The sequence below is a fragment of the Trichoderma aggressivum genome (genome assembly GCF_033847375.1).
Source record: "Trichoderma aggressivum f. europaeum strain CBS 100526 chromosome Unknown scaffold_010, whole genome shotgun sequence".
Lineage (NCBI taxonomy): Eukaryota > Fungi > Ascomycota > Sordariomycetes > Hypocreales > Hypocreaceae > Trichoderma > Trichoderma aggressivum.
In genome coordinates, this window is record NW_026946376.1 from 701,838 (window position 1) to 727,628 (window position 25,791).

The following is a 25,791-nucleotide window of genomic DNA, read 5'->3' on the forward strand; positions in this document are numbered from 1 at the left end:
TGACCACGTGAGCTCTTTGCAAAGATGTGCCTCTGTGCAGTACAGTATAGTAGCATTGGCCGTCTCCAACTAGATGCGCTCGTAACAACCCCAAGCAGGTCTCAGCCGAGTGCAGACATCCAGCCATGTGATGCCTCGTGATGCGGGGGAGCTGAACCGTCAGCAGGGAAGTGAAGTCATCTTATGCAACCCCGTTGGATGCTGTTGCTGGGAATGGCTGCGATGTGGATGGAGATTTGCAATGGCGATGCGGAGCTTGGATGGCAAAGTCGAGGGGGAGCGAGAGTTGAGGTTCGATGACCAGGAGAGATTCATGGATTCGGATCTTCGCGCGCCCGACGTTCCGGAGTTGCTGCATCTACAGCGCTAGGTGCGGCGGCTTCAGCGGCCAAGCCCCGCTAGAGGCTGGCGGTTTGGGCGCTGTAGATGAGGCTCTAGAGCATGGATGGAGGCGCAACTCGACGTCATCTCAGATCAAATGCACTGCAAGCTTAAGGCGGCTGACAAAAGACGATGCATGTCACCGTCGATAATCGACATCAAGGTGCATGTTGGGCCATGATCACGATAGCTGACCGAGTCTGCGAATTTCGAGCTCTCCTAATGCAACATCCCGCGGAGAGAAAGGCAATCACGCCATACATTATTGCTGCCAATGGCCGAAGGGAGAGCTGCTGATTGACGCCTTGGCTCATGCAGCCATCTCATCTCATCGGATCGTGTCCATGTTATGCTAAGCAAACCCCCCACGTCAACACCAACCGCGTGCTTCTTTCGAACCTTGCACCATCAACATCACCAATTCCCTCCGCAACAATGTCCGGGTCCGGCCCTCATCCCGCCCAAGAAGCTCCCGCCGCTCTGCTCTCCGTCCAGCCTCTCCAACCCCCGCCATCCCCACAGACGCCTCGCGCCCTGCGACGCCTCCAGTCCGCTCACGCCCTGGGCGCCCGAGCAGCCCAGCAGGCGTCGCTCCTCTCCCAGCGCCGCGAACGTCCTCTGTCTCCGAGTCGAAACACCGCCGACTCTGCTGATTCCACATTGATCGCGAATGTCACTGCCATCGCCAATGCGAATCTCAACCCGAATGCCGCCGCAAACTCGACGGCACGGGCGCGAGGTCGTGCCAACAGCGATGCCACGCTGCCTCCTCCACCATATAATCCGCCCGCTGCGGTAAACACTCGACGATCAGGCGTCAAGAAGCCCAACTTTTCGCATGGCCATCTTTCCCTGCAACAAATCATCCGCGAAGGCCCCAACGATGGCGACTTCAACGGAGCTTTGGAGAGCGCACGGTGGAAAGTCATTGACGAGGGCGTCAAGGCTGCCGAGGATGGAATGGTGCGTCACTTGCCCCCCTAAAGATATATAGAGAGAGAATGAAGCTGGCTGACCCTGAGATGTTGCGATTGGAATAGTCTCCCATGAGAATCTACGTCTGGCTCGTTCTCCTTGACGCCCCCATCATGTCCACAGACGAATATCTCTCCCTCATCCACCGCGGCGCCTCGCCCGCCTACGCCAAGATTCGAAACGACACATTCCGCACCTTGACCACCGATCCTCTATTCAGACGGCGCGTCAGCGAAGCGAGCTTGATTAGGCTGTTGAATGCCATTGCCTGGCGGCTTCACGATTCAAAGGAGGAACGCCAGAGCCGTCCGGGCAGCAGCCATTCGTCTCTGCCCGCACGGGAGACTGTTGGAGGCAGTATCTCTGGCCAATCCCAAGCCAGTACGTCTTGACGCAATGAGTCAACGGTATACATGTCTGTGCTAACACCTTGTTTCGCGTGTAGGATCTGGCGCAGTTCTCGAACCAGGCGTCTATGTTCAGGGCATGAACGTCCTGGCCGCCCCTTTCCTCTACGCTGCGCGAAGTGAAGCCGAAGCCTTCGTCGCCTTCCACTCTCTGCTCACCCGCGAGTGTCCAGGCTACATACGAGGCGCCATGGACGGCGTGCACCGCGGGCTCGCCCTGGTGGACAAGGTGTTGGCGATTGTCGATCCCAAGCTCAGCATGTATCTGACGACAAAGGGGCTCTCGGCCGAAATCTACGCGTTTCCCTCTGTGCTGACGCTGTGTGCGTGTACGCCGCCCCTGCCTGAGGTGCTGCGTCTTTGGGACTTTTTGTTTGCGTACGGGCCGCATCTTAATATTGTCTGCATTGTGGCACAGCTCACCATTATGCGGTCACAAATTCTTCAATCTCAAAGGTATCTTGTTATTACTTCAATCAAGTTGTTGTTTTAGCTTCTGACGTTTTTCTTGTTAGTCCAAACAAGCTGCTACGATCGTTCCCACAACTGAATGCCGACCTCGTCAAGAGCGTGACCATCAGCATCATCAAGAAGATACCCGACGACCTCTACGAAGAAATCGCCACGCACGCCATGTAAAGAGCAATGAGAAGAAGTACAATTCCCAGAACTGAATGTGATGGAATTCACAAGTTAGACCATTGGCAGGCCCTGCAAAAGCCCAGCCACGTGTTTGATGCGTCGCTGGTAATGACGACGCTGACTTGATTAACCAAGTTGGCATCGCGGCTCTCCGGCCCGGCATCAGTCTTGGCATCGGGGAATTCTCCCTGGAAAAAAGCACCCGAGAAGATACTTGTCCCTTTCTTCATATGGGCACATGTCTAGACGTATTTGTTATTGGTGAAGATTTAAAGACGAATCTAGAGTGTCAACTGATGGATCATGAAGAAACGGAATCAATGCGATTTACATGCAGTTCAAGAGACGGAGATGGATGAAAGAAGAACGAACCCGGCAGCGTTAGTCACAGGAGACTGGGGTACAGCTGCAGCTGCAGGGACCACAGCGCCAAGAAAGCATTACGACTCAGATGATGAAACCCGCAACCATACAGATAAATGAAACCTAATGAGGATTTACGTCAAAGAAATAGGGGGTCACGAACAAGGAGGTCTGCGGTACACGTCCTTTGAGCAGCCCTCCTTGGAAATATGGCGGTTTGCACTGAATCTTTGGAAACAAAAGTAGTGGTTTTGTATGTCAATGTATTACAGTGTATATGTACTTCTAAACCGAATAAAGGATTTATGCAAAAAAATAAAAAATAAAAACCAAGGGCCATGTAAAGAATCTTTCAAGACCGAAAATGCCATGGGCCATGCATCAAACAAGGGGGGGGGGGGGCAAAATCCAACGTGCCACTCGTGAGGAAGACAAAACCAAAAATGCTGTTCGCAATTACAAAAAAAATGTGAAAACGCCACTTGTATCCATGCAGAAAAGAAAAAGGGAATTGAAAAAGTAAAGAAAAAAGGTATACACAAGAATCGAAACCAAAACCCGGTGGAGGAGGGGGCACTGAGCCGCTTGTTACATGTACGGTCGACTTTTTGAAATCCAAAACTCGCATATGGCTTTGACATGTCGAAAATGGAATCATTACTTTTTGGAAAAGTCATGTTTCTTTTTGAGGGCGAATGAGAAATCTTTTGGTCTGTTTTCTCTTCTTCATTTTTGTGATTGTCTCGTGTCGCTCGTGATGAATGCCGGAGAATAACATGTGTGTTTGCCGTCTAATAGGCAGGACAACCGCCCTGGGCCCGGTGGAAGGCACTGGAGAAAAACTCCTGCATGGCGGTGTAGTGGAAAATGATGCCGCCCAGGACGGCCGCGTGCCACAGGTTGTGGCTGCCGCCAATGTAGTCGAAGCAGCCGGGGAACCAGCGCTCGGGGACCTTGCTGGCGTAGACGATGGCGCCGCTAAGGTAGACGAGCAGGGACTTTGAGATGGGGGAGTAAAAGTTGTAGACAAACTCGCGCCCGTGGGAGAAGTTGAGCTGCAGGATGGGCATGAAGCCCGTCAGGGCGAGGCCGACGAAGAAGCCGACGCGGGCCCAGGACATGTCGGCGCCGTTGAACTTGGGGTGCCACGGCAGGACGACGCCGGCGATGCCGAGCACGGCGGTGAGACACATGTACGTCCACCGGCTGACGGGGTCGCAGTAAAACGCCGTGTACTCGGTCGTCATGATGGAGGCGGCGATGAGCAGCGAGATGCCGGTGTAGTCGACGCAGGCAAACATGGACACGGCCTTGACGTCGGCGACGGCGCTCATGGTGTGCCAGATGGTGGAGCACACCAGCGTCAGGCAGGCCATCATGAAGAAGATGGCGGCGACGACCACGTCCGTCTTGGTGCTGAGGTAGAAGTTGGCGCTGCTGGGGTAAAAGTAAAAGGCCACGGCCAGCACCAGGATCAGGCCCAGGGCGTGCGACCAGATGTTGATGAACTCGTTGGACATGTTGAAGATGGACTGGACGCACTCGATCTTGGTCTCGCGGAAGCGGTAGCCTCTCTTGATGTGGGGGTTGTTTCGCCACGGCGAGGGCAGTTCGTCGTACAGAAGCAGCCCCCGATCTCGCGCCAGCACGACGGCCTGCTGGATGTGCTCCTCCAGGGACAGCGCAGCCCGCACGGCACGCTCGATGCCCTCGTCCACGGCAATCTTGGCCCGCTCGATGCTCTCGTTGGCAACCCGGCGGCCCTCGTCCATAAATGCCTCGGCGGCGGTGGCGGCGTTGGCGAAGCCCTGCTCGCGCAGCTTGTAGGCGCGGGTTTCGAACTCGGACAGCATGTCCTCCAGCAACTCGATGCCCACGACGGCCTTGTCGTGCAGCGTCTCGGTGGCCTCGAGCGTCTCCTGGTACCGGGTCTCGAGGGTTTCGACCATGATGTGGAGCCTGCGTCGACCGGCGCCGATGACGTCCTCGGACGCCTGGGAGCATCTGGTGCGGACCGTCTGAAGCGTCGAGAAGGCGCGGGAAATGCTCGAGTCCTTGCTGAGGTCGACATAGTTCTCGACAAACTCCAGGCGGCGCTCCAGCTCGGTCAGGAACAGGTCGACCTTGAGCAGCAGATTCTCCTCGCCCTCCATGATGTGGCCGACAATGGACTTTCGCCGCGGGATAAAGAAGGAGTGCCGTCGTCGTTTTGCTTGTTGAGTGTCGCGGCGCTGGTCAGAGCCACTGGCAGCGGCAGTCGAAGCAGCGTCCTTGTCGTGGGAGAAGCCGCACGCGGACGTGAGGGCGGTTGTGACGCCCGCCATTTTGGATGAGAGGATGAGGAGAGTTTAGGAGAAGTCAGGCGCTATCATGTCAGTTTAAGGATTCCAGCGACGGTATGTCTCGGATTTGGACGGAGCGCCAGACGGGCTGTGTAGAGGCACGAGCGCTGATGAGTGCGGACGATTGGCCCAAAGCGAAAAGGCGGCGAACCCTGATTGATTGATTGATTGTCCAGAAGATTTTTTAAAAAAAAAAAAAAAAAAAAAAAAAAAAGAGGCGATAAGGGAAAAGAATGAAGACGAAAAGAGACAACGATGCAAAAGACGATTTGCTGATCGGAAGAAGCGGGACGAAGCGGTTAATTGGCTAGCAAAGGCTTTTTGTTGATGGTTCGGTTCGTCTTGATGCGGGTCGGGAGCTGGATTGGGGGATTGAAAGCCGCCAGAGGGGCCGCGATTGGCTGCAGAGGCCGGGGGGGAAGATGCAAAGATGCACAAGAGGGCGGCACTAGAGACTGACTGCAGCTCAACAGTTTCTGTGGTTGAGTTGAGGAGTTTTTGAAGTTGGAAGTTGGAAGTTGGAAGTTGTGAGGAGAGATTTGAGGCGCTTGGGGATGAGCAAAGAATGAGATGGACTGAAAGTGCAAGTACTTGACAGAATGCGAAGTCAAGTGCAAATGCAGGTACAGGCACAGCACAAAACCGGCGAAACAGTACAGCAGGTACAGGTAAGATGGAAGTCGGGAGGCTGGTAGCTTTGTACTTGTACGTTTTAGCACCGCAGCACAGCCGCGGGTGAGACAAATCGGGCCAAAGACTGTCAGAGAGCCTTTTAGTGACGGACAAGCCCGAACTGTGTGTTTCTGCAAAGAATGTGCGGGCAAAGCCATGCTCCAGTATTTTCTCAAGACAAACGGCCTCGATTGGTTTGTTTCCGCAGATCGGAGTATTTTTCGCCATGGGCCAGGTTCTTTGTGGCCAGTGAGACGGATGGACAGGACAGGCCTCGGGGATCCCTGGTACGTACAAGTACGGCAGCCCATCCAGGTGCTCTGGGGGGTTTGTTCACATGCCAACTGCTAATGGTCCCTATAATGGATTGAACATTGGCAAAAATAGATGACAAGGTGGCAAGAGAATTGAGATCAGCAGCTCAACCTCCTTCGTCTACACTCGTATCAACCGTAACCAGAATTACCGCAACTGCACTGGCGAATCGTCATCTCGTCCCAGGTACCTGCAGTAAGTCAATGCACTGCAAAGTTCCAACTGAGTTGCCACCTCCATTCAGGGATCATTGCCCTCCTAGGCAACCAGGGTCAATACCAATGGGAAATATATGGACGGAATCCCAGCTGAGCGCCAAAACGGCATCAAGTGACATCTGCACGTACAAGGACCGGGACGGCAGACGCTCAATTGATTCGACAACGGGCTGCGTCTTTTCCTCCACACTCTCCTTTTACTGTAAACCACCACTTGCTAATTTCCCGCCTTTCCGGCTCCCGGTGCTGCATTATGTACCTCCTACCTACTAAGGTACACGTGCGTGGCCATTCATCTCATCTCATTTGTGTCTGGTGCATCTTTTGCACTGGCGGCGCTCGGGATGCTGTGGCCCGTGCAATTACGTCGCCAGGTTGTGAATCAATTCTAATTCCAACTCTACCTTGTTGTTTCGTTTGCTAACCAATTGATACGTGTAAATCACATGTAAGTATTATAATGGTATTGTAGGTACTTGTAATATCATACACAGGTGCACGTACGAGTACAGCACTGTCACTCGCTGTAACAAGCGCTATCCCTGCGCAGCCTTGCGCTAAACAACAGTGAACCTCCAGCGCAAAGCAAAAAACACCAACCAACCGCTAGTCCCCAATTCCCGTCAGCCTTGCTGTTTTGCAGTTTGTCATTCCTTCATCAACCACCACCACCATCCCATCATCAACCATCCCATCCTCTCCGATCCCCCTCCTCAACTCTCAACTATCAAAAACACCAACAATGGCCATTGAAAAGTCCATCACAGACCCTTCCCTCGCCGCCGTCCTCCAAATCTCCGACCAAGCCCGCGACCAAGCCCACGCCCTCCTCCAGCTCGCCGACACCGCCAGCGACGGCCGCGCCACCGCCGACGTCCAGGCCGAGATCGCCAAGCAGCAGAAGCAGCTCTTCACAAACATCTCCCACCTGCGCGGCCTGCACCGCAACGCCTGCCTGTCCGCCCGCGACACAAAGGCCCAGACCGCCGAGGCCCGCCAGGAGGTTGATCGCTTGCATCTGCAGCTGCAGAATCTCTACTATGAGCAGCGCCATCTCCAGGGCGAGATTACCGGCTGCGAGTCATACGAGTGAGTCTCTACTTCTCGAGGGACCTCTTGTGTTTTTTTTTTTTTTTCACGTGTCAATGGCTGATTTGTACGTGTTACTTTTCACATAGTCACAAATACCAGCAGCTGCCTCTCATCCCCGTCGAAGAATTCCTCGCTCTACGTCCCGAATATGTAGACTCCAACGACGACGAACGCATGTTTGCGCGCATCGAGCACGAGCGCGAGGAGCGCGAGATCCTGGAGCAGCGCCGCCAGGAGCTCCTCAAGCGCAAGCAGAAGCTCATCAACGATAACAAGCGGAGAAAGGATGACTTGGCCAATCTTGACCAAGATTTGGAAAAGTTTATCGATGTATGTTTTCCATGCCATTGGCAATTCCTTGTTATTATTGTACTGCCATGGTGCTGTGTGCTGATTCTCCGTTGAAGGCTGCGAAACCGATTCTCGAATTGTTCGAAAAGGCACCTTGAGAAGCATCAATTTTCATCTGTTTCTTCTCTCCTGCATCACTCCCGCACTCTCAGTGTGCGGTGATAAACTTGCACCATGTTGCTATATCAAAGACGCGCGTAACACCTAATGAAGGCCATCAGCAGCCACTTATGAGACCATGAAATCACGCAGAGTCCAGTCCGTGCTCCGAACGGGCTTTTCAACGTCGGAATTTGGTGAGATATAATCCGGTTTCAGTACACCTTGGACACAAGGGTCAGAATATGAAGTCTACGTTGGGTGGATTCTCGACCATTGGCATCATGCTAAACCTCTTACAAATGTCAACAGCCGAGTCTTTTGTACTGCTCCGTTGGATATAATTTGAGACTGGCCGGCTGCGCTACAAGTGTGCAAATGACAGCAACAGGGGGAACACTACAATGCCTCCTCCATGCACTTCAATTCTCCTTATCTCGGGACAATACATATCAAATTAATACCAAATACAACTCAAGAAAAAAGCATTTGCTATCGTGTAAACTACCCTGAGCCTAATGTACAAACTTACACGCGCATCTGTCGCGAGCCGAAAATAATAAATAGTGAATAAGGCAAAGTCTCCAGCACGGAGAACGGGCCTGTAGCAATCTGCCCCTGAGAAGCTTCGAGTAACAGAGGCCAATGACAAGAAAGCAACTCCATCGTCTAGACGCAGTCGAGACACGTATCTGTGGTCGTGTTCCCCCCTTTTTTCCACCTGGTTGTATAGGTAGGACTAGTAGTTGAGCTCGCCGCCTCCGCTTCCGTTTCCAGATACTTGATCGAGATCTTCATAGCTCTTCAAGCTGCGGCCCTGCACAGCTTCCCGTGGACCAGCAGCTGCTCCACCGGCGCCGTCTCCCCATCGGGATCCGCCGTTGCGATTGCGACCACCTCCGCCATCCCAGCGACCGCCGCCTCCACGGCGTTCGTAGGGTCCGGAACGGTAGCCGCCTCGTCCGCCCGACATTCCGCCCCGACGGATGGGACCGCCTGAGCGGTCATCGCCCATGGCGTTCCAGCCATTAGCCTGCATGCCGGCAAACAACGAGGGGAAGTTTCCGGGGCCCATGGGGAATCCAGGCATGCCCATGACGCCATTGATGGAAAAGTTTTGCAAGTTGAAGCCACGAGGAGTACCCGATGCCGACTGGCCGTTGGTAGGCGGGAAGTGACCGTTGGAATTTGCGTCGGTTCGCGAGGGGGCAATGTGTGCTGGATCAGACACGTAGGCATTGATGAGTTCAAACTAAAGCCTGTGTTAGTAAATTCGAAAGGACGGGAGAGGTGTTTCAACGTTACCTCCTGCTTCAAACCGTCAAGCCACTCGGTATGTCTCTTCTCCACGTGCTTCTTCCAAAAGTGATCTTCTTTGAAGAGCTTTGTGCATTCTGGAACTTTGCATCTCCATTTGTGCTCATCCTCCTGCTTGACATATTTGCTCAACTCCTCGTCGAGGGCATCCTCGACGGGCTTACCGCCAAGCTTGCGAATGTCAACAGTGCTGGGCTCGAGGATTTGCATTAGCTTATCCTCAAAAGTCTTGACCCAGTTGTAGGCACGAAGCAGCTGTTGCTCGGTTTTAGAAGACGTATTACGGAACTTCTTGTCCCCTTCGGCAAGCTCTCCGTCGACATCATTCTCGGCATCGCTGCGCTTCTTATCGGGAAACGGCTCTCCATTGGCGCTGGCCCTGGCAACAGCCCTTGCGGACGATGACAGAGTGCTTTGAGGGCGGCGGAGATGCCCTCCTGCACACTTGCGTGTAAGCTCGTGCACAGAGTCACTCTCAAATACGCAAAAGAAACAGAAGTGGAAGACTCTGCGGAGATACTCAATCAACAGGTCAAGCTGCTTCTTCTTCACGAGCATGTCTTCGTCATCAACTTCTTCGTCTTCCACAGCCCCCTCCTCTTCTTCCTCTTCCTCGGGAATACCTTCCTCATCCTCGTCCATTGCCTCGTCCATGCCGGGCTCCCGAGTCTTGGTCTTCTTTGTTGGCGTAGGGGGGATAGCAGGCTGCAGACGACCAGCGTTTTTGAGATCCTCCACTTTTTCTTCAACCTTCAAGATGGCCTGGAAGTCAGAGCCGTACTCTTCTTCATATTTGTTGACCAGTCTTTGAACAAGGCGAAGATCCTTTTCAATTCGCTCCGGCGCAGAGAACAAGTCCCACAGAGCCTTCTTCCGTGGGTGGAGCGGCGGGTTGTGAACTCCAACGTGGCAAACAAAGTCACCTCGCGCCTCATCCTTGACGGTTTTGCCATTGACGGCCTCGAGGGCCTTTTCCGCAGCGGAAACCAGAGGGGGCGGCGATTTGATCGGCTCGTCACCATCTTCGTCCTTGGGATCCGCCCGATCCATTGGCGGCGCGCTTTCCGAAGAGGGATGAAGCATCACCCAGCCTATACGGTGATACCTCTTGCTGGGATTTGGATCGGAAAGGGACAGCCACTTGAAGCCGCCCTCTTCCTCTCCCAGATTCTCCTTGCAAAAGGCCTCCAGGTTTTGGCGGCTCACATGAGGAGCAATAGTCTTGATGAGCAGAGTGGGCTGGAATTGATTCTCATCGCGGATGTCGGCTCCATTGACGGGGACCAAATCGCCAACGCCCAGGATTTCGTTGGCGGCTGTCGCCTCGCCCTCCTCTTTCTCGACTACGCCGCCGGCTCCGTTGCTCTCGCTTTTGGGGATTCCTTCAAGAGAAAACTCGTCAAAGCTGCCCGATTCCATGTCCTGCTCCCACTGGCTGTAAGCTGCGCGTCGGAAATCTTGGAGCTTTGCCTTGAACTCGTCTCTGATTTCAGGAACGTACCGCTCCTTGAACCACTGCTCCTTCTTGTGCTCCGAAACAAAGGCCCTAGCCATCTTGGCTTGAAGCTCTTCCTTGTATGCATCGTATGCCACTTGGATCTTGGCCTTTTCTTTTTCCCGGTCCTCTTGAGACTCTCGGGCGCCTCTGGCCCTTTCAGGCTCTCGTCTTCGTCCAGTCCGGGCACGATCCTTGTCATCCTTGATCTTTTCGTTCATTCTCCACCATTCGCCAAAATAGGAGAATCCGACTTGGTAAGGGAGCTTGGCTGGATCTGCCAGAGGGTTGACGGCCACGTTGGGCGACCCACCGTCTTGCCCAGGCACGTAGCGATCGATATTTGCCGGTGGTGAGGTGATGCGACGCCGGTCATCTCGGTCTCGGTCGTCTCGGCCATCTCGGCCATCCCGACCATCTCGACCATCTCGGCGTGGACGTGGCTCGTACCGGTCAACGGGAGGTGGGGAGCGAGATCGTCGGCGATCTCGGCGCTCATTGCCTATGAACATCAATAGTCAGCAAGGGATCAAATCTTCAAGGGGATCGCTCGGCAAGACGAACCCGGAGACCTCGCACGGTAGAATCCATCGCCTCTCTCCTCCCTAGTTCTGGAATCGTCTCGGCTCCATGTTCTCTCATTCGGCGATCGAGCCGCGCCATCCCGATAGGATGAGTAGGAATCCATTGTGCCTGGCGCTAGATCGGGGAATTGGTCTCAGATTGATGGTCAATTAGATGTCGTCGAGCATCAGAGGCAATGGTGGTTCCTATGGAGGATTCAATTGCAAGAGCGCCCTACAGCGTGGCGGTAAAATGGCCGTTAGAGAAGACATTCTGACGCAAGATCGCACAAGTAGTAGACAAGAAGAGAGAAAATTTAAGGGGAAAAGAAAGAAAGAAAAGACATGGATAGCAAAAGAGCTGATGCCAAATGATGGGACAAGTAGAGGCTCGGCAGGTAGGCAGGAGGACGAGAGAGAGAGGAGAGGAGAGGAGAGGACAGAGAAGAAAAGAGGCAGAGAAATGCCGGCCGATTGCCGAAAGCTTGGTCAAGGGGGTAGGGAGGAAGGACAATGCAGCAGCGGCAGAGGAGAAGAAAAGGAACGGAGAGGAGAAATGAAGAATGAATGAATGAACGAGTGAAAAGGAGATTGAGGATTAAGGATCGAGGATCAAGGATCAAGGCAAGAAAGGGACGACGAACTGAATTGATAAGGCGCGGCTCTGGCGGATTGCGCGACGTGTTTGATGCGCCTTTGGCAGTGAGATGTGAGATGTAGAGGTTCAAGTTGGCAGAGGCTGAAGCATCCAGAGGGTGGAGCCGAAGACGGCCGCGACACGCGCACTTGTGGGGGAGTGGGAGTGGGAGTGGGTTTGGGGGGATGCGCACTGTGCGGCAGCGCATATCCTCGGCCCCCAATGCGTATCGGTTGGGAGTACGGGGTATGTTCCGGCACTACTAGTCCACTAAAGACACCTAACGCTCATGCGCTGTGCACGGTAACCACAGTAGCCACTCGCCGCAGCCGGCACTGTACCTCTCCGCCCACACGTGTGGCCACTCTGCTCCTTATCTAATCAACCAACCACGGCCTGTGCTCCACCACGGCTGGAGAGTGGCGATCTCCGACCGCGATTGTGCCTGTCCATGTACATGTGCCCAACTCTGTTCTGGCTTCCCGGCTTCAAGAGGCGTCATCTTTGCTTACTAGCCTGCATTTCTCCAGCCTGCCGATTTATCTTATATCTGGCTCGCCCTTCTCCTTCTCTCTTGCCTCACCGTCTCGAATCGAACAATCGCTCGCGTGCCCAGAGGATGCCGCAGTTGAACCCGCTCTATCCTGCATTGGGAATCCGTTGCCAAACGGGCTGACACAGCAGAGCAGAGCAGAGCAGAGCCGTCGAGATGGAGCGGTTGCAATACAACAACGCGGTCGAAGACTTCCGCGATGAGGAATACCCAATGCTGCAGGGTAAGTGTATCTGGATTCTGTGTCATGATATTATGGACTCTCTTAATCTACTCTAATCTAACATGGGGACTCTCCATACAGATTCCGTATACTTGGATCATGCTGGGTCCACACTCACTTCCAAGTCTCTTATGGATGCTTTTGCCAAGGACATGACATCGGTGCTGTATGGGAACCCCCATTCCGCATCATCGCCATCCCAGCGCTCTTCATCCCGGATAGACCAAGTCCGAGTCCGTCTGTTGGATTTCTTCAGAGCCGACCCTGATCAGTATGACTTGGTCTTTGTGGCGAATGCGACTGCTGGCGTGAAGCTAGTGGTTGAGGGCATGAGATCCTTACCTGAAGGCTATGTCTTTGCCCATCACCAAGCTTGCCACACGAGTGTGATAGGGGCAAGAGAAGAAGCACAGCAAAGCGTCTGTCTCGACAACACCGGAGTTCGATCTTGGGTAGACGGGGATGATCCGTTTAAGCCAACAGCTTCCGGTACTCCTGCTAGATTATTCGCCTACTCGGTTCAGTCTCACATGGATGGGAGGCGATATCCCATATCATGGGCCAAGGAGCTGAAGAAGAGGGAAGCTCAATCTTCGTCTCGGACATTGACGCTCTTGGACGCGGCTTCACTCAGTGCCACTTCACAGCTCAACCTTTCTGACCCTCAATTCGCTGCTGATTTTGTGGTGTTAAGCCTGTACAAGATCTTTGGATTCCCTGACCTGGGCGTTCTACTAGTTCGTCGCTCTGCAGAAGATGTATTCAACCATCGAAAATATTTTGGCGGCGGCACGGTAGACATGGTGCTCTGTGGAGACGAACAGTGGCACTCCCCAAAGTCTTACTCTCTTCACGAACGCCTGGAAGACGGGACACTTCCGTTTCACAGTATCATTGCCGCTGATATAGCAATATCAACTCATCAACGGCTTTTCGGCTCCATGGATCAAATTAGTGCTCACACGGCATACCTCAGTCGCGAGCTATGTCGTGGCTTGCACAGTTTACGACACGCAAATGGAAACCCCGTCTGTCACATTTATTCAGAAATACCAGATGAAGTGGTACCTATCGAGACTGGCCCAGTCGTTTCCTTCAATATTAGGGATAGTCGGGGTTTATGGCTTGGCCTCGCCGAGTTTGAGAAGTTGGCAATCTTGAAGAAGATGCATGTCAGAACCGGAGGTGTGTGCAGCCCCGCAGGCTTAGCATCCGCTCTCGACTTGCAGCCGTGGGAAATGAAGCGGAACCTCTCTTCTGGAATTCGATGTGGCGAAGACAGTGGCCGTTTCACCAACAAGCCCACCGGAATCATACGTGCTAGTCTGGGAGCCATGAATACCAAGTCAGACGTTGCTCGCTTCCTAGCTTTCGTACAAGAGTTTTTCGTCGAAGACTACATCAAAGCACCAAGCCCGGTCAGTGCTATGACGGGAACCGTTGGCGGTACGACAAATATTCGAGTCAAGACTATCACGGTGTATCCGATCAAGAGCTGCAGTGGCTATACCGTCCCACCCGGGGTTCGCTGGGAAGTACGGCCAGAGGGCCTTGCTTGGGATCGCGAATGGTGTTTGGTCCACCGAGGATCCGGTCAGGCTCTCAGTCAGAAACGCTATCCACGAATGGCCTTGTTACAACCTTTGCTACTATTCAATGACAACGTGCTACGTGTGAAATACCGCGGAAGCACGCCGAAAGGGCAGCCAACGCAAGTGGACATACCGCTATCCAACAACCCCTCTCTGCTCGACACTGATTTCCGACAAACAAGCTCTAGAGTGTGCGGGGAGAATATTTCCGCACAATCATATCTTTCAGAAGAAATCAATGACTTCTTTTCTAATTCACTGGGAATTCCATGTGTGCTGGCGAGGTTTCCAGCAGGAGGCCGCGGAGCTAGTAGCAGGCTCTCAAAGGCTCGGGTGCAGAAACACCAGCGGACAGAAAAAACTCAGAGTGGGCAGCCTTCTCCGTTCCCTGGTGTTCCATCTCCCCCCGATTCAGACTCTGAACAGCAGCAAAGTCAACCAGGCAAGATTCTCCTCTCCAACGAGAGTCCCATTCTCATGATATCGACCTCTAGTGTAGAGATGCTGAACAAGACTATTATGGAGACTGGAGAGTCTGCCGTGGATGAATCAGTGTTTCGAGCGAATATCATCGTTGAGGCATCTCCAGGTCATCATGGTCACACGGCCTATTCAGAAGATATGTGGAGGAGAATTAGCATTGGAAACCACAGCTTCAAACTCCTGGGGGCCTGTCAGAGATGCCAAATGGTATGCGTTGATCAGACGACTGGGGAGAGAAGACAAGAGCCGTTTGTCACGCTGGCAAAAACAAGGAGGCTGAACGGCAAAGTCTATTTCGGTACACACATGCAGCATGAGCCGCTGGAGCAAGACGAGGAATCGGATGGCATAAGACCCACAATACAGGTTGGGGACGCGGTCGTCGTGGATGAAGAGCAAGGAGAAGAGGAGGAGCAGGAAATTCCAGGTGCTGGCGGTAATCGATAGCCCGGATGCGATATTTCAAGAAACACACGAGAATAGAACGACTCTCCCAGAGCACATGAAGCTGGCTATGCTACCGGAACTATTGTCTGAGGCGCCTGGCTGTGGAATTCCTCGTTATGGCGCCGCGTGCACGGAAACGCGAATCATCCCCTCACACTACAGCACTCAGAGCGCGGATGTTTACGGTTTGTTGGCCCCATCTTCCAGTGATCTCCCTTCACGTCTCTCTGTCTCAAAATCCCAGTGCGTGTCGCCACATTCCCACCAGGGGCTATGGAATATTCCATTCCTGGCTTTGCCTCTATGGCTTATGTAAAATGTCTTACTTGAGCTTCAGCCTCAACCCGGAAGCAGCGCGTTCCTGAAAATGATAGCCAGTGGCTGGAAGCTGATGGCAGTTCTGCATTCGTTGCGAATCGCAGTCTCAAGCGGGAAGCGCCATCGCCATTCACGTATCATCCGAGACTTATCAGTTGTTTACGGCATCTGAAGCAAAGGGCGGAATCGAATCTTTTGCTTATCGGAGCTTGAGTTTGTTCCACCTTGGCTGCGTGGCTCTCTAGTAACTCTGACTCTACACATCATGTGGGTAGTTTGAACTTTGTTAAGAGCCACGCATCGGCATGGTCCCAACCTTTTTGTTTTCTCTCTCACATTCCTCAAAGTATGATTCAAATGTTTCCATCTGGACGAAACCTTCGATGCGGCCTCGACTCTGTGGCGATTCACTGGAAAGCAAATCCGCGTCCTTCCAATATGGATGATACACTGTCTTAGGTTTGCCCTGCCACGGGGCTTGTACTTACTTTTCAAGGTTTTCGTTCATATAAGAAGCGATGGGCAGCCAAATTATTTCCCTCTGCATTCTTTGTCTTACTGAGCATCCGCATACGTTCCTTCAAACCTCTCGCAATGTTCAAGCTCCTTTGCGTCGTGCTGCCCGTTGTGGCCAGAGTCGCCGTGGCCACTCCAGCTGCTCTCAAACCGAGATGTGACGATCCGACAGCACATCCGTCACCACTTACCGAACCAGCGTCGATTATCCCGACTGATGACTTGCCGTTTGATCTTCCACCGATCGAACTAGAACCCATAGATCCCACAGAGCTAGAGACATTCGGTGTAGAGGCGCCTGGGATATCTGTTTCTCCATCACTACCGAACGAGCCTAGTCCTGCACCAGCAGACTTTGAGTCTTCTGCTTGGTCTCCTTCTCCAGCATCACCGCTGCGTCCTAACCCCAACTTTCCCGGGCTCGACAATGCCACTAATAAGGACGATGGACACAGCTCTAGGAAGGGATATTCCGATTCCTCAAGGAGAAAGAATGTCGTCTACTTCACCGACTGGTAAGTCATCACAGACACTTTGTTGGATTCATGTCAGATGGATGCTCATAATACTAGGAGCATCTATAACGCAGGCTTTCTGCCTCAGTATCTCCCCACAAATGAGATTACGCACTTGCTCTACGCGTTTGCCGGAATCGCACCAGATGGATCTGTGTAAGTTTCGACTCAAAATCCCATCCAGAAAGTCAAACACTAACAACCATTGAAGTATCTCGTTTGATCCCTGGGCCGACGAGCAGAAACTTCTAGGCAAGCGTGACACCGTCCACGGCGCAGTCGAGCAAGTCTTTTTGCTCAAGAGCAAGAATCGCCACATGAAGACCCTGCTATCCGTCGGTGGCTGGACCGCGTCGCAAGAAGGACAGTTTGCGCCCGCCATTGGTTCTGCTGATGGTCGACGCCGCTTCGCCGAGACTGCGGTTAAGCTGCTCGCCGACTGGGGATTTGATGGTATTGACATTGACTATGAATACCCGGCGACGCCAGAGGACGCACGGAACTTTGTCTATCTGCTTCGAGAGGTTCGAGCAGCCTTGGACAACTACGCAGCCCGCCACGGCCAGCGCTATCGCTACCTCCTCACCGTGGCCACATCTGCCGGGCCTGAGCACTACAATGTTCTGGAGATGGAGGCGATGGATCAGTATATCGATACCTGGCATCTGATGGCATATGACTATGCTGGTAGCTGGGACACTGTGTCTGGGCAACAGTCCAACGTCTATTCTGACCAGCACAACCCCAACAGCACAAAGTTCAACACCAACCAAGCAGTGGATGCCTATCTTAGACGAGGCATCGACCCTAACAAGATTGTTCTCGGTCTTCCCCTCTATGGCCGCTCGTTTGAGAACACTGACGGTCTCGGTAAGCCCTACGATGGCATCGGGCCGGGCACTATTGAGCCGGGAGTTTATCTCTACCGCGACCTTCCTCGACCTGGTGCGATTGTCCACGTCAACCGATATACCCTCTCTGCGTACTCTTACGATCCTTCGACACGGGAACTGGTTTCCTTTGATAACGTCGAGACGGCGAGACTCAAGGCAGGGTATCTCCAGAGCAGGGGCCTTGGCGGCGCCGTCTTTTGGGAAGCTTCGGGTGATCGTGCTGGAGAAGAGAGTCTGATTAGGACGCTGGGTAGAGAGATGGGTCATCTCGATTATTCCAGAAATATGCTGAGCTATCCGGAGAGTCGGTATGCCAATATTCAGAATGTGTCGGGGTGATTTTTTGGTGTGATTTGGGGCGGCAGGTTGATTTGATGTAAATTCAATGACATGGTCATGAGAATTTCATCGCATGGATGGCGTTTAGGATATTTGATGGATGGGTAGTTTTGTTTTGGTTAAATTATTATCGGCTGTCTGCCTAGGGTTCGTCGACTTTGATAGAAGAAGGAATTGAGACGCCGTTTTTTTTTTTTTTCACAATTCACTTGTTATTTATGTAAATTTAATAATTCACTTCTTACTTATACAAACCCTGTCTGATCAATCACCTCTATTATTTATTAGAGAATCACTTAAACGCTCATCTATTTCGGCCGAGTATCTTTTATGCGACCTAATCTCTGCCCGCTTCTATTGGTATTCTCAATCATGTTGTGAGTCTCACTCAGCATTATGCCTTGGTACCAGACAAGGTCAACCTCGTCTCTTTTTTTCCTACAAAGAACCTTTCCATATACCGACATTGATGTATTTCACACATCAATAAAGAGCCTCTATTGAGACTCATCTTGCAAACATGGATATTATTGGCGCTGTGGGCAAGATTATATCTCTCATTGAAACAGGCATCCTCGGTAAACAGATGAGATCGGCTACCGTCACTGAAGCCAGTTTCTATGAGCAGGCATCTCAAGTCTTCACCTCGGAACGGAAGCTTTCTATTATTCCGTCAAGATTGACAAAAGATCTCCAAGAAAAGGACTTGAAAGCCAACGCAATAGCCAAATCAGACCCTGGAACTTTCGGTTGGATGACTCAGGGTTCTGATTACGGCCACGAATACCCCGATAATCTAAACGACAAGGAAAGATTGGTTTATGATGAATGCGATCCAGATATGCTCAAACATCATGTAGAAGCCTCGGATAACTTTCGATCTCTCCTACAGGGACCGTCTGGGGCATTCCTCATATTGGGGAAGCCTGCTTGTGGAAAGTCAACGCTTATGAAACATCTCATGAGCAACTCGGTCGTCTTGGAAGACCTCGAACAATGGGCTTCAAAGACGGGCAAGAGTCTGATACGAGCAATCTTCTTCTTCTCTGTGACACAAGGCAGCGGCGCATGATCTTCCGAGGAGAGTTTATACAGGTCTCTTTCGTTCCAGATTCTTCGCGAGCGTCCGGCTCTAGTGAATGAAGTCCTACCTGGAGAGTCCAGTCCACCAGCGTCTATTCCACTCCCATATGAAGCTGTCCAGGACGCCATAAAATACATTTTCTCGAACAAGTCCAACTTGGCTGATAAGTATTGCTTCTGCCTGTTCATTGATGGGCTCGACGAGTACCGATCGAATTATTCGGAGGCGGAACGCGGCAAGACACAGAACAACTACGACATTGGTCAATTAACGCATGATTTGATGGATTGGTGTCAAGACGAAGCCAGCAACACCAAGATCATGTTGTCATCCAGAGGGATACCAGCCTTGGATGATTGATTTCCCCCAGAGAATAAGATGTTGCTGCATTCCCATACAAAGAGGGATATACTTCAATTTGCTTTTTCAAACTTCAAGAATCATCCCGAGGCAATTCCCGACCGCTATGTTGAACTCAGTACAATCATATGTGACCAGGAACACGGAATTCTTGTGGGCTCGCCTTGTAATCAAGGAGATGCTCGAGGCTTACACAGATGGTGTTGATCCCGACACATTTCAAGACAGAATCAAAGCCACACCAACCGACATCGTCGATCTCTACGCAAAAATCCTAGAGAGAATATAATAGCAGGACAGACAGGCATCGGCGGTGATTCTACGCCTCGCAGCCTTCCAACCAGCTGAATCCCGCCTCGACACTCTTGCCTGCGCTTGGCTCGACAAGCTCCTCAAAGACGCCAGTCCTATCCAGAAGCGCTGCAGATGGGTTCATGTTTGGTTGATTTTGCCTGTATACTTTTGGAGTCAGGGCTCATGAAGCAGCATTCGATACTTGGACGTACGGACGGAATGGTTTCAACCATGACTGCGAGATGCTAGAACTGTGGCTCTGCTACGGAGCAACAACCGATGCTGTTATGCTCATCGTGCCCAAAGGACAAGATGAAAATAACTCTTTGGAAATCGAAGCCGGGGATAGATCCTATGACGAGATTGAACAGCTTCTCCAGTTGCCGAGTTTTCATAGCCATTCGGTTCTGATAACATGTCGAAAAGCAAAGCATTCGTGGTCAACTTGTAAGACTGCTCTTTTCTAATTGCGGATTGGATGAAGCTCAAGTATATATTCTCAATCTTACAAGCTTAGATCTATTACTCTATCCAAACAATAACATGAGCGACAGATTACTTGTATTTAGCATTACTTGATGAAGACATGTTACAATTGGCTACGGATTGTATGGAATGGATAGTACAACAGTTGCTGTGATTTATACCATCAACACCCCCGCCTTTGAAAAGCGTGATTCTTTCTTACGTGAAATCTTGAACAAGTCCGCGCCGTTGTTAAATGCACCTACTTGCATTGACTCGCCGGCGATATGGCGCACAAGCTGCCAGCAAGTAGTCCTCGATTACTCTCTCATGTATCAGTATGCTAACCGGGTATTCAATCATCCAAATCCAGGACCCGGTTATACCTCGAGCCATCGCAGACCGCAATAACATGCCTCTGCGCGATATACAAAGATCGATGAAGAAGGATCCAGACGGACACGTTTCACCCGGATGCGGAAAATATTCCCAAGAAGTTTACACAAGAGGATAGAGCGAAGATCCAGGCATACAACGAGGACTTGGAAAGGCGCCGAGTTTCAAGCTGTGTTTCAAGCAAGTTGGCAGACGACGGGGACAGATTCCCTTGAATAGCGACAAAGATGATATAAACGCCCACCTACCCTAAAAGAAGACTCGATAACTGTAAATAAAACATCCATTTTCATATCAAAAGTGCAATTTCATTCTCCTACCAAGCATCAGGTTTCATCTTTCTCATCAATATTATATTCCCCCACCAGTTTCATCAACGCAATAGCATCAAATCCGCCAACGAATTTATCCCTCTACTCAAACACTTGGACACCATCATTCTAGATATTGTCTTTTTCTTTCCGATTTCCTATCAAGACAAAAAAAAAAGCAGCAAAGCGGATTACAAAGCTATTTCACATGCCATCCTGGTTTTGTCCATCCCCCGGGGTATGAGAAGCGTCAACGCCGTGAAAAGCATCTCCAAAAGCCGAGTCCTCCATGTCCATCTGCAGATCCAGGTCGTCGCCGAGCCCGCCTGCCGAGCCGTCCAGCTCCGGGGCATCGTAGCCCGCGAGGGCATCGCCCGCCGTGTCTAAATCGCCTAGAGAGCTAAAGTCATTCTGATCAAAGGATACAGAGCCCCCTTCTGTCACCGCAGGGGTCGCCGCTGCTGACGGCGCCTTTGCGGCCGCTGGTGTTTGTGGTTTGGCATCGTCGCCCTCTGCGCCAGTCGTGGGAGCGGGAGCAGAAGCGGGAGCGGTAGTCGTGGCGGCAGCATCAGCAGGAGGCTGTGTTGTTGTTGTTGTCTGAGCCGCATCGTTAGCCGTTGCCTGGTCGTCATCTTTGGGAACCACAACCCAGTCTCCACTACCAGTGCCATGGTCGGGCGTAGTTCGTACCTCGTTCTCGGCAGTAGTATCAGTTCCGCCCATCTCTACGTCTCCCGAAGGCTGTGGGGGAGCAGCTGTAGGTGCTGCGGCTGCGGCTGCGGCTGCGGGAGCCGGTGAGGCGGTATTTGCGGCCTGTGCTGGAGTAGCTGTGCCTGACTGACCGGCCGAGGGATTGGGCTGAGGCGTTGGGAAGTTGTTGACCGGGGTCGATGTGGAGGAGAATCCGGTGTGCATTTGATCGAGTAGTCCAGATGCTGTATCACCCATGTCCATGTCAGTTTCACCCATCATTGCACCGCTTGCCTGAGAACCTGCTCGAGATGGCTGCCGGGAAAGTTCTGCGGTTGAGCCTGGCGCCGGCGGCTCGGGAGCGGGAGCCTGATAACCCCCCTCCTGGATGCGCTTGGAGAGCGGCAGGCTGACTATCTTGCGGCCCGTCGATGACTCCACCTGCTGCACAACTTCTTCGATGGAGTGTTTCGACACATGGCGGCCCACGGGCTCATCCTCGGACTGATGCTTGCCGTGTGACCCATGCCCGTCCACGATATTCCTCAACTCTTTCTCCTTTATTTTCAGCAGCGAGTGCTCTCTCAACGCAGTCATTGTCTTTTGGTGCTCTTCTTCCATCTTCCGGATCTCGGCTTGAGTAGAGCTGACATACTTGTCGACGCGCTTGCGGAATTCATCCGCCTGACCAGGATCCAAGCGTCCAATGTATGCCTTTTCAGGGGCCTGGCTGTATGCCTCGCCACCCTGGGCAGTAAAAATGCCCTCTGTTAGAGATGCCAGTTCGCCTTTGAGGCCCAAGCCGAGGTCTGCCGGTGTGATCTGACTTATTCTGTAGGCAGAAGACAGGATTTCTTCCATCCACTCGTGATTTTGCTGGTATCGACTCATTGAAATCTCCCTTGGCGTCAAATGATCAAACATGTCTCCCCTCGAGATATCCTCATCGTCATCAAAGGCGGCGTCGACAGGGGGGATTCCTGGTGGAAGCACTGCTTGCTGGGCCTGAGCCTGGCCATGGCGAGCCCTCTTGGGAGGCGGGCCCGGCGGCGGTGGCTGGGCGGGATATGCCATCTGCTGTGGCACGCCGCGAGGGTTCATCTGGGGGCCCATCTGCTGGCGAGTGAGCTCCGGGAGTGAGGGCCAGTTGACTCGATCGGACAGCATGAATTCCTTTCGGCGGATCTGGCCCGCCCTCTGAAGGAAGTGACGCTGTTGCATGATGGCATTGACCCTCTCGTCATAGGGGATCATGGCAACAGGGACGCGATCGTTCATCTCGGCAGGGCCGTAGTGCACAATGAACAGGTTTGGGTCTGGCTGCGGGGGGTTGGGGTGGCCCGCGACGGGAACAAGTCGGAATCGTCGTCGAGCGTGGAGAGTGAATTGTTCGCCGGGGATATAGCCCGCCTTGAGGTAGTATATCTCGAGCATCTGCAATCGCGCGTTAGTTGTTGTCTGGGACATTGATCAATGGTCCAATGGTGCTACAAACCAATCCATTGCCCAAGTCATGCTTGTAAATCTGCTCGGGCGGCGCCCAGACGAAGCCATCCGTCGCGAAATTGGTCCCCAGCCTGGAGAGAGGCTGCCATGTCAGCAGAATGGTGCCGTCGGCGGGCTTGTCGAGATATGTCCAGAAGAAGGGCGCCTGGTCTCTGGCAATCTGGGGCGCATTCATGAGCCACTTGGCCACCTCGTTGAAGTCGAGCCGGGGGATCGCAGGGTATCGGTACGACGAGATGAGGTGGACATGCGGCATCTGTCCATCGTGTTGTGTATCAGCAGCGGTTTCTTGTAGGTGGTGATTGATGCCTGCAATTGGGGATTTAAGTTGGAGGGCACTTACAAGGTCCTGAGGGACGCTGTGGCTGGGATTTGGTTGCGCCATGCTGTGCTGTCGGCTCTATGGCGACTCGACTCTTGCAGCTTCAGGCATGCAAAATGCGCGGCCGGCGAGGCACGGATTTTAGCCGAGACGACGGTGGCAGATCCAATGCGCGCGGCACGTGAAGAGCGCCGATGGATCTGGAGATGAGGCGGAAAGGCAGATGCAGCGGCCGGGATGCGAAAAGATGCAGAGCGTGAGATGCGGCTGTCGTTTGAGTCGCGCGAAACCCGAATTTGTCGCGACGAGGCTGCAGCCGGGCTATTGGCCAATCACAGACTAGCATTGGAGGGATGAGAGTGGGGCGGCATTACACAGCCTTGCAATGAATGAATGAGTATAGATGCATTTATAGAGAGTTGAATATAAAATATAGCGGAGTGATTGCTCATTTTACATTATAAATGCTTCACTCAATGGTCGCCTCATTGATCCATTCTATTCTTCAACCGTTCCGCAATGCTTCAAAGTGCGGGTCTTGGAGACGACCCGTTATCGTACCTGGTAGATTACACATTAGCCAATCACTGATCGTCTCTGTACACCAGCGATGTGTGAGGTCACCGTCAAGAAAACGAAGCCATCACTATTTCAACGCAATGGCTCTATTACGTGTCATAATGAATATGAATTAGTGTAAATGCAATAAAATGCTCCATATTCTGTAGACATCTGCCTAGGACCTACCGCGTCAACCGTCACATGACTCTCTACCAATCTGCTACCATCCAATCATCCCATCACGTGACCCCTCCGTTGCCTCGCCGATTTTTGGTCTCTCGATATCAACACCCAATAGCCAAACCGCCACGCTTCTCGAATCTGCCAAAACCACCAAAAAACCTTTCTCGAAATCTCGATACGCGCCACAACCAGCAGCGCACGCAAAAAAAAAAAAAAATCAGAACAGAACTTGTATTCGTGGGGACTTTGAGCCAAAGGGACGCTCAAAGGTACGTTTATTACTTTGCACAGCTGCGAGACTCCCATTCAGCCATAAGAAACCAAACGGAGTTGTTCATCATGTCACATCCACCACCTCCAGGCACGAATCTCCCTGCGCGCCCGCCCGCCAGCACCTCGAGGCCCGGCTTCAGATCGAGCTTCAACCCGACGGGCCAGCCTTCTGTCCCGTCGTCATCGTCGTCGACGTCGTCGTACTCGAATGCAAACTCCGCGCGAGCTGCCGCCCCGGGCTACCCAGCTGCCGCCCACTATGGCTCGTCCTACTCGAGCTATCCTAGCCACGCTGCGGGCTCGTCCGTGAACCGCTCTGCTTCGTCATACTCGTACCCTCAAGCAGGCAATCAGCAGCAACACTACCCCCAGCAACAACAAGCACAAAGCTATGCCCCTCATGCCTATTCGCAGCAGCCATCGCAGTCGTCGTACCAGGGCCAATCATACCAGGCCCAGCCGTACCAGGCCCAGCAGTACCAAGCCGCACCGCGTATTCAGAACCCTTTCCCTACGCCGGGTGCTGCTGCTGCTGCTGCTGCTGCTGCTGGCCCGGACTACGACCCGGACATGGCTGCCCAGATTGCCCAATGGCAGAGTGCCTACGGACCCCGCGAAACCGACAAGGACGGCAAACCCGTCCCGGCGCAAGAGTACGCGAAGCCCGAGGTCGTAGACCCGACTGCGCAGGCGGACAAGAAGAAGACTGTCGTTCGAGAGGGCGGCGGCAAGAAGTGGACCGACGATACGTTGCTGGAATGGGACCCGTCCCACCTGCGCCTCTTTGTGGGAAACCTGGCGGGCGAAACGACGGACGAGTCTCTCCTCAAGGCGTTTGCCCGGTGGAAGTCGGTGCAAAAGGCCAGAGTCATCCGTGATAAGCGCACGACAAAGTCCAAGGGATACGGCTTCGTCAGCTTCAGCGACGCCGACGACTTTTTCCAGGCGGCCAAGGAGATGCACGGCAAGTACATCCAGAGCCATCCCGTGGTCGTCAAAAAGGCCAATACCGAGATCAAGTCGACAAACGTCAAGAACAAGTCGCACGGCAACAAGAAGAAGGGCGGCAACAGCGGTAATGGGAACCGTGGAAATGATTCGGGGGCTGGAGGGTACGAGCCGAATCTTGGTCCCAGATCGGGCTCTGGGGTTACCAAGGCTGGCCAGAAGACGAAGAATGGTTTACGCCTTTTGGGTTGAAGAATGGAGCAAAGGGAGGAATTGATTCTTTTGATCGCATAGAAGACAAGATTTGTAATTGTTCTCATGGTTTTTTTATGTTTGAGTCTGCGCGTTGGCGTTGGGGAAAGGGGGGAACTATATCAGGGCATACCCGTACATGGAAATTAAAAGAGAGATTCTTTGATGCATGCATATACGGGCGAACAAGTTTAAACACAACACATGGCCTTTGCTACTGGGAAAAGATTTGTCCAGTATACACCTTTATATTTCACATGGGGTATCTGTTTCGCCGTCTGCTCTAACAGGCGTCTGTCTAAAATGCTTTGCGTGCATCAATACATGCTGGTTTATCAATCCCATCTCTTCCTCCTCCTGCTTCACATCTTCTCTCCAAATCTGCCCTTGTTAAGATA

The 25,791-nt window shown here is 52.6% G+C and overlaps 9 protein-coding genes across 9 annotated transcripts; 6 read left to right on the plus strand and 3 right to left on the minus strand.

Moving 5' to 3' along the window:
• Nucleotides 1-816: 816 nt before the first annotated feature.
• On the plus strand, nucleotides 817-2,402 carry Triagg1_3595 (uncharacterized protein; the record flags this gene model as incomplete). The annotated part of the gene is made up of 4 exons (XM_062897904.1): nucleotides 817-1,344; nucleotides 1,422-1,737; nucleotides 1,802-2,219; nucleotides 2,279-2,402. 4 exons carry the CDS (start codon nucleotides 817-819, stop codon nucleotides 2,400-2,402), a joined length of 1,386 nt encoding a protein of 461 aa, XP_062757584.1.
• Nucleotides 2,403-3,559: 1,157 nt separating this feature from the next.
• Nucleotides 3,560-5,092, minus strand: Triagg1_3596 (uncharacterized protein; the record flags this gene model as incomplete). Its single annotated transcript, XM_062897905.1, has 1 exon — nucleotides 3,560-5,092. One exon carries the CDS (start codon nucleotides 5,090-5,092, stop codon nucleotides 3,560-3,562), a length of 1,533 nt encoding a protein of 510 aa, XP_062757585.1.
• Nucleotides 5,093-7,057: 1,965 nt separating this feature from the next.
• Nucleotides 7,058-7,856, plus strand: Triagg1_3597 (uncharacterized protein; the record flags this gene model as incomplete). Its single annotated transcript, XM_062897906.1, has 3 exons — nucleotides 7,058-7,404; nucleotides 7,494-7,737; nucleotides 7,815-7,856. 3 exons carry the CDS (start codon nucleotides 7,058-7,060, stop codon nucleotides 7,854-7,856), a joined length of 633 nt encoding a protein of 210 aa, XP_062757586.1.
• Nucleotides 7,857-8,596: 740 nt separating this feature from the next.
• Triagg1_3598 (uncharacterized protein) lies at nucleotides 8,597-11,357 on the minus strand (the record flags this gene model as incomplete). Its single annotated transcript, XM_062897907.1, has 3 exons — nucleotides 8,597-9,109; nucleotides 9,163-11,171; nucleotides 11,234-11,357. The coding sequence occupies 3 exons, from the start codon at nucleotides 11,355-11,357 to the stop codon at nucleotides 8,597-8,599; spliced, it is 2,646 nt and encodes an 881-aa protein (XP_062757587.1).
• Nucleotides 11,358-12,578: 1,221 nt separating this feature from the next.
• On the plus strand, nucleotides 12,579-15,167 carry Triagg1_3599 (uncharacterized protein; the record flags this gene model as incomplete). Its single annotated transcript, XM_062897910.1, has 2 exons — nucleotides 12,579-12,645; nucleotides 12,727-15,167. The coding sequence occupies 2 exons, from the start codon at nucleotides 12,579-12,581 to the stop codon at nucleotides 15,165-15,167; spliced, it is 2,508 nt and encodes an 835-aa protein (XP_062757588.1).
• Nucleotides 15,168-16,079: 912 nt separating this feature from the next.
• Triagg1_3600 (CAZyme family GH18) lies at nucleotides 16,080-17,748 on the plus strand (the record flags this gene model as incomplete). Its single annotated transcript, XM_062897911.1, has 3 exons — nucleotides 16,080-16,516; nucleotides 16,574-16,672; nucleotides 16,728-17,748. The coding sequence occupies 3 exons, from the start codon at nucleotides 16,080-16,082 to the stop codon at nucleotides 17,746-17,748; spliced, it is 1,557 nt and encodes a 518-aa protein (XP_062757589.1).
• A 520-nt stretch (nucleotides 17,749-18,268) lies between these two features.
• Nucleotides 18,269-18,820, plus strand: Triagg1_3601 (uncharacterized protein; the record flags this gene model as incomplete). The annotated part of the gene is made up of 1 exon (XM_062897912.1): nucleotides 18,269-18,820. The coding sequence occupies one exon, from the start codon at nucleotides 18,269-18,271 to the stop codon at nucleotides 18,818-18,820; it is 552 nt and encodes a 183-aa protein (XP_062757590.1).
• A 2,042-nt stretch (nucleotides 18,821-20,862) lies between these two features.
• On the minus strand, nucleotides 20,863-23,239 carry Triagg1_3602 (uncharacterized protein; the record flags this gene model as incomplete). The annotated part of the gene is made up of 3 exons (XM_062897913.1): nucleotides 20,863-22,782; nucleotides 22,844-23,110; nucleotides 23,198-23,239. 3 exons carry the CDS (start codon nucleotides 23,237-23,239, stop codon nucleotides 20,863-20,865), a joined length of 2,229 nt encoding a protein of 742 aa, XP_062757591.1.
• A 1,020-nt stretch (nucleotides 23,240-24,259) lies between these two features.
• On the plus strand, nucleotides 24,260-25,393 carry Triagg1_3603 (uncharacterized protein; the record flags this gene model as incomplete). The annotated part of the gene is made up of 1 exon (XM_062897914.1): nucleotides 24,260-25,393. The coding sequence occupies one exon, from the start codon at nucleotides 24,260-24,262 to the stop codon at nucleotides 25,391-25,393; it is 1,134 nt and encodes a 377-aa protein (XP_062757592.1).
• Between the last annotated feature and the right edge of the window lie 398 nt (nucleotides 25,394-25,791).